This window comes from Charadrius vociferus, unplaced genomic scaffold (assembly GCF_000708025.1).
Source record: "Charadrius vociferus isolate BGI_N301 unplaced genomic scaffold, ASM70802v2 scaffold793, whole genome shotgun sequence".
Classification (NCBI taxonomy): domain Eukaryota; kingdom Metazoa; phylum Chordata; class Aves; order Charadriiformes; family Charadriidae; genus Charadrius; species Charadrius vociferus.
The window spans coordinates 1,591,712-1,601,396 of record NW_009647833.1 but is presented as its reverse complement, the minus strand read 5'-3'; the positions used below and the strand labels follow the sequence as shown (position 1 = coordinate 1,601,396).

At 54.3% G+C, this 9,685-nt stretch overlaps 2 protein-coding genes across 2 annotated transcripts in view; one reads left to right on the top strand and one right to left on the bottom strand.

Annotated features, from left to right (window-relative positions):
* Positions 1–2,945, top strand: part of ABR (active BCR-related) — a 25,508-nt gene extending 22,563 nt beyond the window's left edge. Inside the window, 4 exon segments of the mRNA XM_009882722.1 lie at positions 158–292; positions 568–673; positions 2,325–2,472; positions 2,654–2,945. Of these exon segments, the coding sequence (XP_009881024.1) occupies positions 158–292; positions 568–673; positions 2,325–2,472; positions 2,654–2,743 (479 nt within the window). The 3' untranslated portion in view covers positions 2,744–2,945.
* A 3,045-nt stretch (positions 2,946–5,990) lies between these two features.
* The window catches only part of TIMM22 (translocase of inner mitochondrial membrane 22 homolog (yeast)), a 20,013-nt gene continuing 16,318 nt past the window's right edge, over positions 5,991–9,685 (bottom strand). Inside the window, exons 4-6 of the mRNA XM_009882752.1 lie at positions 9,160–9,356; positions 8,045–8,117; positions 5,991–6,931 (exon numbers count right to left, since the gene is read on the bottom strand). Coding sequence (XP_009881054.1) covers positions 6,855–6,931; positions 8,045–8,117; positions 9,160–9,356 — 347 coding nt within the window. The 3' untranslated portion in view covers positions 5,991–6,854. The remainder of the gene's footprint in view (positions 6,932–8,044; positions 8,118–9,159; positions 9,357–9,685) is intronic.

Below are 9,685 nucleotides of genomic sequence, written 5' to 3'. Positions count from 1 at the left end.
TCCCCAGCCCCGGCCTGCCAAAACGGGGCTGGGGATCCGGCGGTGCTGCCCCTGCCCTCCGTCCGGCAGCCTGCCTGGAGAGCTGGGGTGACACGGGGGGGGGCGGGTTGAGACCCAGAGGGGAAAGCAACGTCACATGTGGGTGCTCTCTGGACAGATAACAAGGACATCCTGGTGATGCTGAGCGACATGGACATCAATGCTATCGCCGGCACGCTGAAGCTGTACTTCCGCGAGCTGCCCGAGCCCCTGCTCACTGACAGACTCTACCCCGCCTTCATGGAGGGGATCGGTAAGGGTTTGGGGACGGGGAAGGGGTCGGTGCCCAAGCATGGCTCTGGCTGATATTGCCTGCTCTGGGGTGGGAGACTCCTGAGGGTCCTTCCCAGCTTGGCCCACTCGGTCCTGGCTGTCCTTGCCAGCTCAGGGCCCGTGGTGCTGGTCCCCAGGGTGCAGGCAGAGCCCTCGTGCACTGGCTGCCGGGCAGCATCTGGCCATGGTGGGTCCCGCTGCCGTGCAAGGTGTCACCAACCCCTTCTCCTGAGCCTTCTCCCTCCTTGTCTCCAGCCCTCTCGGATCCTGCTGCCAAGGAGAACTGCATGATGCACCTTCTCCGCTCGCTGCCTGACCCCAACCTCATCACCTTCCTCTTCCTGCTGGAGCACTTGAAAAGGTAACGGCTCGGCTTGCGGCTCCCGGGGGGCTGCCCGGCGCAGGCGGGAGGTGCAGGACGGGTCCGTCTCACCGCTTTGCTGTGGGGATGAGACGTGAGTGTGGTTAGAGCCATTGTCTGATTCCTGCGGTGCCCGCACGGCCGCGGGCTGATCCCGGACTGGAGGCAGATGGTGCCGTGCTGGTGCAGAGCAGGGCTGTGGGCGGCAGTCGGGGCCAGAAGCAGCGGCTCGGTGCTGGGCCGGTGGCAGAGTAGCCCTTTCCCCTCCCAGCCCCTCTGAGACGGTGCATCCCCAGGTGTGTCCCACCTGCCCCATCTCCTTGGGCTCCGGCACGTTCACTGGGGTCCTGGCCGGGCTGCAGCCTGTTCCGGCTGAGACCCGGCATGCCATGACTCCCTTTGGCTGATGTCAGTGTTGGCTTCCCACGGCTCCTCTCCACGGGCCCCGTAGGGGGCTGGGGGGGGCCTGGAGCCATTCTGCCCCACAGAGCAGCCCCCTGCTGGGGGGGGCTTCAACTGTGCAGCGCACAGCCGTTGATGCAGGTCAGCTCTGCAGGGAGCACACATCCTCTGGCAAGACACAACTCTTGGCTTCTGCAGCCAGCATGCAGCTGGTTGGACAAGCTGTCCGCGGGGAGCAGCTGGCCTCGGCGCAGGACGGGGACTCAATGGGGAGCCGTGCAGTGTCCCCTTAGTGGGAAAACTGAGTGCTGCATCCCTTTCCACCAGTCCGGCCGTAGACCCTGCAAAGCAAGGTGCAATAATCCCCATAACTTGTCTGCAGTGAGCGGTCAAGACCCAGAGTCATGTCCCAAAGCTGCAGGTGATGCCCTGTGTCACTCATCCCGGGGCGAGTGCTTTGCCAGGCTTTATCTTGGCCCAGATGAAGCCCATTTGAACCTGGGGACGGACAGTTCTGGGGCTTGCTGGGGGCCTGAAACCCGTGGAGGACTCGGGGCTGTGGGCAGAGCAGCAGCACAGCACGCAGAGCCTGGCTGGAGCTGGCCACAAGATTGGGACCGGGGCTCATGGCTCATGTTACTTGCATCACAAAGTGTTGTTTTGTTTTGGGTTTTTTTTTTTTCTCTGGTTTGGCTAAAACCAAACAGAAAAAGTGATGGATGCTAGGGGGTGGGGAAGGAAAAATCCATTTCCATCCTGAGAACCGGGCACAGCCAGTTCCCACATCTGCTCCCCTGGCCGGGGCTCAACCGTGCAGCCTGTGCCGGGGAGCACGGCTGCCTCCTAACATGGCAATGTTGTGGCCTTGGTTCCCTCGGCGCGGGCTGGCTGGGGTCCCGCGGGGTCGGAGGGGTAGGGAGCCTTGAGGGGGAGTGGGTGCGGGGAGGCAGGGGCTGGCTCCGCTGCACATAAGCAAGCAAGGGCTCGGTCTCTGCCACATCACACCCAGGGCTCCCGGCCAGGCCCGGCGGCTCCGGCGGAGGCCGTGAAGGGGGCAGAGCTCCCTGCCCTGCACCTGGGTTTGCCGGGGGCCACGAAGGGCAATGGCAAAGCCAGAGGTGTCCCGCTGGGGCTGGGAAAAGGGAGATCAGTGCTCGCCCCCCCCTCTTCCCCGGCATCACCCATGGCTGCCCCACTCCAGGAGAACAGCATTAGGGGTTCATGCTCCCTCTCCCCCCGTACCCCGCAGGGTGGCTGAAAAGGAGCCCATCAACAAAATGTCTCTCCACAACCTGGCCACGGTCTTTGGGCCGACACTGCTGAGACCCTCAGAGGTGGAGAGCAAGGCACACCTCACCCTGGCCTCCGACATCTGGTCCCACGATGTGATGGCCCAGGTAAGAGCTGCAGCGTGGGGCAACAGCCCGCACCAGCACCCCTGGGTTGGGGAGCAGAGGGATTTAGCTGCCTCTCTGGGAAGATTTGTGTCTCTTTGCTGGACGTGGCTGCACAGGGACAAGCTGGGTGGTGGCAGTTCTTCTCCTTTCTGGCCTAACACCTCCCATTTGCCTGCTACAGGTCCAGGTCCTTCTCTACTACCTGCAGCATCCTCCCATCTCCTTCACCGAGCTGAAACGCAACACGCTTTACTTCTCCACGGACGTGTAGCCTGCAGGGAGAAGGCACCAGCTGCAAACACTCCCAGCTCCCTGCTGGGGGACACAGACTGGATCGCAGCCCCCCCCACCTCCAGGGAGACCGGCCCGGACCCAGGACGGTGCCGCCTGCAGCTCCTGTACAATCGCGTACCGGTGACCCGGTCCCACGCCAGGCGCCATTGCCTCTCTGTAAAGTAGTCGTGTCTTATGTCCCTTCTTGTGTTCAAGAATTGTTTTTATGTATATTTGTTCAATGGAAGAGGTAGTGACTGACAAGGGCTGTGGACACAGGCTTCCCCCTTGGCTAGTTTTCTCCTGGACTCCTTTCTGCCCGCTCGCTCCGACCAGGCACCCCTCGTCTCGCCCAGCTCGAAGCCTGCAGCATCCCGCGAGTGCCTGTTTGGCTGCCCAGCTCCCCTGCCCCATGCCTGCATGTGCAGCACCGGCTCGCTTCAGAGGCTTGGGACCTCACGGGCGTCCCTCCCCAGTGACGGTGACGACCAGCTCTGCTTTGGCTTGCTGCCTGCGCAAACGTTGGACCCCGTCCGTGCCTGGATCCTGCTCTGGTCCGAGCAAACCTGCAACCACGAGAGCGGAGGCGCAGGGCGCTGCTTCCTCCTCACCGTGTCTCTTCTGGGTGCTTTCAGGCCAGTCCCCTCGACAGCCCTTATCCCGCGCTTTGCCTGCGTGTGTGTAGCATGGCGGTTACTTCCCTCGCTGTATCTCGCCTCCGAGTAGCGTTTTGGGGTAACCCATCACACAAGGCTGGAGCGAGAGGTGCTGTGCTGGTCTCGATGCATGGCAGCCTTGAGGGACGGCCAGCCGGGCACGTCCGCTTCCTCCTCCACGGGCTGACCCCAGTGCTCAGGCACTGTCGGAGTCCCATCAGGGCACGTGGATCCCACAATTTCCCTGAGCGGCCCTGGCAGGGCAGGGAACAGGGTCTGCCATTTCCGTACGCCCGTATCTCTGCCGTAGCGAGGTGCGCACGCCCCTGCCAGCACAGCAGTGCCACAAGGGTTGCCGACGCTGGCTGCGCCCTGTGCCAGAGCCTGCCGGGGCACCAGCGTTCTGGCTGCGGCCACAAGAACGGGGAGGTTTTTGTTTCCAGGCACCGGGCAAATGGCAGCACGTGGTCCTGCCTCGGTGCCAGCCAGGCTGCCGGAGGTGAGAGCTCTGTGCGGTACCTGGACGGTCACCCAGCCTGGAAACCAGCGCAGAGGGACAGGAGGAGGAAAGCCTTCATGGCCCTCACTACCGGAGGCAGAAGTGCTTTGTTTGCTCTGTCTCACAAAGCAGTTGCTGCCGGGTTAGCCATGCCCGGCCAGCTCAGGTCCGTTTTTAGTTAGTGACACCAGTTCTTGATCGCCAGGCTGATGGCAGGACTTGTCACGCCGCGTCCCAAGGCAGGACGGCCGCATGCCTGCACTCGCTGCCAGGCTGTGCTGTGTCTGCCCCAGTGCCTGTCTCCTGGTATGTCCCCGACCCTCCCACACTCACAGGTAGGTGCCGGTACCTGTTGGGACACGAAACCTTTCGCTCTGTGAGCCGAGTCCGTGTTCTCATGGGAAAAGCCCCCTCCCCGACTGCGTTGGCCCCGTGCTCTCCTGTGCCAAATGGAGACGGATGAGAAGTGACCAAGCGTATCCCCGCCAACAGCGGCATTGCCTTTACCCTCCCGACTAACAGACTGTTCCAGGTAGAGCCCGGCCGCCCGCCACCAACACACCAGGTATGTCCTAAGCCCACCTCCCCGGGGGAAGGCAGCACCTGCCAGCCCTGCACCAGCAAAGCGACTAAAGGAGGGGAGGTCTTTCCGTCCCCCTCCAAAGGGCTCACACTCCAGACCCTGCTCCTCTTGACTACCAGCTGAACAGAAGGGAAACAGCACTGCAGAAAATAACCAGGCGTCTGTCTTGGCCCTGGACCCAGTAAAGGAGGCCGAGTTTTAGATCTGACTGCACAACGGATCCCTGTGCGTGTGTCTGATTTGTTACATGTGTCCAAGTCTCTGTCCACGATACTGTCATTCCAGATGGAGCCTCTGTACAGCCAAATCCCCCCCCCTCCTTTGCCCCGCGCGACAGTGGCTGGAGGCCTGGTCCACACAGCCCCAGCACACCAGGCTGCAGCCACCCCTGCAAGTGGCTTTTGCGTGTCCCTACAGGAAGGAAAAGGGGGGGGTGGAGGGGTGGACTCTTGCAGCTACAGGTAGAATAGAACTGTTAATTAATATTTGACTTTCAAAAGTTGTTAAGGATATATTTTTGGTTGTGTTCTGTTTCAATTTCTGTAGATTATAAACTTTAAATGGCTGTAAACCATGTGAGAAGAAAAAAAAAAATGTTAATAAAAATGCAAAGCCCCAACATTTGCACAAAAGGAGCCCTATGGTGTTGCTGTTTGCACTGACTGATCACCTTGGCATCGCAGCTGCTTCTCTTTCTGTCGTGGAAATCTTGCTAGTTGCACTTCAAGCCAGTGGTATAAGCACAGGCAGCGTGCCAGACAATTTTTTAAGAGACATCTTATGGTTTGGGCTACATCCTTGCATTTTATTACATTCTGGAGGAAAAAAACCTGGACTGTCTGGAGCCAGCCTGTTTAATCAGCCCAGAATTACTCAAGCTTAAAATTCAGCTGACTTGCACAGCTTCTGGCCTGAGGATACTGAACAGGCACAGCAAGGGACATCAGGCGATCTGGAAACCTCATCTGATAGATCACATGGTGCCATCTCCCCACTTCTTTCCATGTGGGAATGGGAGACGATGTGCCTCCAAACTGACCACTGCATCAGCCAAACCATCCTGCTACTGTTGCACTTCCAGGTACACAAGTGCTGTCACCATTCCGGGATGTCAAACCATGGATGCGAAGGAAGGGGAAAGGGGCTGGGAGAACTGCCTTTAGGTGGGTGCGCTGAATCTGAAATCCCGCTGCCTCAAAAAGATAGGGGTGGGTGTTTGCCCTTGCAGAGAGGCTCAATTAAATTTAAAAATCAGCTTAAACTATTCTGAGTATAAAAATTACCCCCTGAGATCCGAGAACAGAGCTTGGTTAGAAGAGCAAGAGGGCTAATATGAATGCAAATCAAAAAGGGAGCAGCTCCTTGAGCTAAGGAACAGATGTTTTGAGTTCAGTACCAATGTTCTGCAGAAATAATACTTCACTTTCCCCAGTGTAACACTGGGGAACTCGAGGTGGTACAGGGACGTGATGGGAAACAGACTGTGTGCTAAGTGAATGCCCAGTTATCTGTCTAACAGTGGTTTATTCTCACAACTCTGCTTTCTAGTCTCACCATCAAACTGCTGGAACTAATGGTGTGAGCCTGAGGCAGTTAAAGCAGTAGCAAGATTACGTGTACTCCCACAGCGAGGTTAAACCAGGCTAGCCAAGTGGCTACAGAGAATTATACTTCTGCAACTACCTCTTTTTTCCCCCCTTAAACTGTTTTGTTCATCTGCCAGTAACCACACAGTTCTAAGGCTAAGGATTCCTTTTTGCTTTTCCCTTTAAGACATGGTAAAGAAATCTGGCTCTCATCTCTGTACTTGAAATAAGACAAGTTGTACAGATGGTGGTTTGTCTTCAGCTGGTATTTTAAGAAAAGCCTGGAACAAACTATTTCTCCACAGGATCTTACCTCTCCCCAACAGAGTAGCAAGCAGCAAACTGATAACTGTAAAAACACTTGCAGCACGTTCAAATACACAGTAACCTAAATCAGTGCACTGCTTTTTTTGAAGATTGTCCTCCTGCCTCTTTTGATGCTAGCAACAGACTTAATTAAAATCAGACCCAAAGGATCGAAAAAGCTCAAAGTCCAGGCTTGTTTCCTGGAAACTGACAGTCAGCTGATCCGTCCTGGAGATACTGCTCACTGCGCCTGGCTCCATCCTTCCATACTCCCGCAAGTCTGCCCGAAGCAGCACGCCAGGGCTCAGAGCCAGATTATTGTTAGTCATTCAGGAAAAGCAGCCAACGCCATCCAGCTTGCACTGATCAGGACTCCAAAGGCAACGGAAAGGTAAGCCTGATGGTTCTTCTGCCATGATGCAGGCTCTCAGCAGCAGCGCTGGAACAAAAGGGAAACTTGCTCCCAAGGGATCCCACTGTTACCGCAGATAGTAATCAATTGCGGCGGAGAAAGCGGCAAATCCACCACAGCCGATAACCCCTGCCTTCAAACCAGCTGCAATGCAAAAAGGGTGGGAAAGAAAGAGACAAAATAGGAAAGTTATTTTACTTCGCAGTAACTAGCTTACACTGTGCTGGTTTGAGGAGCTTACACCTGCAAGAACTTGGCGGTCCTCTACCAGGGAACACTGGCACTACCCCTGCCCGAGGTGAGGAGGGGAACTTGGCACACATGGGACTTAAACTGCCCCAGCTGGACTAGCATGGCACGCTGGCTGGGTGCTGCATTGCTAAGACTCCCCCCAAGGGCTGGAAGAGAAAATGCCAGTGGCTATTGCTGATTTCAGTGCACTCTGATCTGAGCACCACAAAGTGGCTTTGCTGTTGGACTAGGGATGGATAGGAAGAGCAGCTGCAGCTTTGAAAGGTCTAAGAGGATTAGGTCCAGGATAGACACAACTTAACAAGCTCAATTAGACCCACTTTCAAGAGCACTTTCTTTTCTCTTATGCTCTGTGGATAGGTTTTTTTCTTAGGGAAAGGTGAGAGAAGTTTGATACTTCTGATGAGCAGAGCAGCTCTCTCCCTACTTGGGGCTTTTCTCCAGATGTTGTTAGCACGCAAGGCTTCCCAAAGTCCCCACTAGCGCCTGCTGGACAAAAATCCCAGTGCTCCTGCTCTTTTACCGCTAAGTAGAATTGTCTGTTTGAATTGATACATGAGAAAGGAGGAAAGCACTTTACACACTGTGCAAATTAACAGTTACTGTCAGTAAAACAGTATATATAAGCAGAGCTCTGTTAACACAAGAGCTGTAACTTCAGAGAGTTGCTCAGTGCGTACTTTTGTCTCCTTCCTCATGACACCACAGAAGCAGTGTGGACAGCTAACACCACTTCCTGATTTTTCTTTCAAGTAATTTCTGTTGATTTTCCTTCAATCTCACTGTCCTGTACAACCAACCCTTTCCTACCTACACATTATCCTTCAAGCTGACAGGAAAGGGATAGCGATAGCACTTCTGCCAGTCTGGAGTACGCTCTCATGTTGACATCACTATAACCCCATGCAAAGAGATTTGTAGTGTGTGTTCCATTAAAAACACTGCATGCTGCATAACCAAATTAGAGTCTTGTCACAGAAATAGTTCATAGCAGGCACTACCAACCTCTGAAGCCGATTGCTCCTCCTGTGATGCAGCCGCTAATAACACTATTCTTCCAGTCTGACTTTCCACGATACTGTGGAGTTAAAAATCAGTCAACAAGTAAATACAGAATAAACACTCAGTGTCTGTACTAATACCAAGAAAGATTAAATGACCTTCCAGCCCCTTCTCAGCTGAGGGTGTTTTTCCCTGTATTCTCAGCAGATGGCCCCCTGCACTCTCAAATACAAGACTTGCAGGGCCAGGAGAAGAGGAAGGAACGGGTCACTGGGAGAGGTAAGACAAATCCATATGATGCAATGCAGTAAAGATTCTCAGGTGAGCCGCTACAGCCCCCAGAACACAGCACTGTGCACTACCACCAGCTCAGAGATTTCAAAGGCACTGTAACCACATGGGTGCAACGCCGAGCCTGGCCATGCAGCCTGGTTCTCAGCACAGGGGAGAGTCCCAGCACTCTGCTGACAAAGATGTACGATTTCCATGGCCAGAGCACGCTAGTTTTTCACCAGGGCAGAGATCTCTTTGTTTTGCTCCATTGTGCAAGCAGATACACTTTTCTTCTAGATGACTTAAGAAATAATTGTGTCTTTCAATTAAAAGGCAGTACTGAAATTTATAACAGGCCAATTTTCCTAGTTAAGCAAATGGACAACAGATTTACCACTGAGCTGCACAAGGTCATTTCTTGCTGTAGGGGCAAGATGAAAATAGGCCTCTTACTTAAGAACTTTCATGTAAGGATCCCTTTCTGCATATGGAATTTTTAGAGGCTCAAATTACCATGTTGCAACTCATAGTTTGATGTTTTAAAGTAAAAACAAGTACTTGTAGCTGGGTTTTTTTAAAACTAATGCCTATACTCGCCAATACATTCAGGACTTGAACTGAAAAGGACTTTGCTATTGTATGCTCTTCTGCTCATTCTAGCAGAGCCCAGCAGTTCTGAAGACAGGTCTCAAAGCTGAAAAGCTTTGATGGCCAAGAAACAGAAGAAACTAGCCTACTCCCTTGCCCTGTTACAAAGGGGATACACATACTTATTTGGATCTAGTAAAAGAGACTATTAAGTGTACAAGAAAACATTTCTTAATGCATAAGAAGTTATTACTCACAGATTCTACCACGCATTCGGTGCAGGAGAACATGGCACCCACAATGGCGAAGTTCTTTGCATAGGATATGCCTCGCTGCCCCATATCTTTGAGGACCTCTTTTGCGGTTGGCGTGCGATATGGATCCTTGGGATCAAACCCAACGTTGGTGTCGATGCCAGCGGTGAAGACACCGAATGCGCCTCCCAGAACAAACCCTGTAAAAGACAAAGAGTATAAAACAAACCTTGGCTGGATTCGGGCAGCACATTCCCCACAGGCACCACAGCACCTCCGTTCCCGCTATCTATCAATGCTGTGGCACCAAAGGGGCAGCGCAAGAGCACACATGGCCTCTCTCTTCGTACTACAGCCACCCTCCTTGCTGGCAGCCTGTGCTGTGCTGAGGAAGGGCTGTGAGCACCTCTTCCTTTGCAAGGAAGGCAGAGATTCCTCCCTGGGATCTGTGACAGACACAGGAGAAGGCGTCCACGGGGGGTCCCTGTGCTGCTGCCTCTTCTCCATCCACCTCTTTCCCGACGCCACG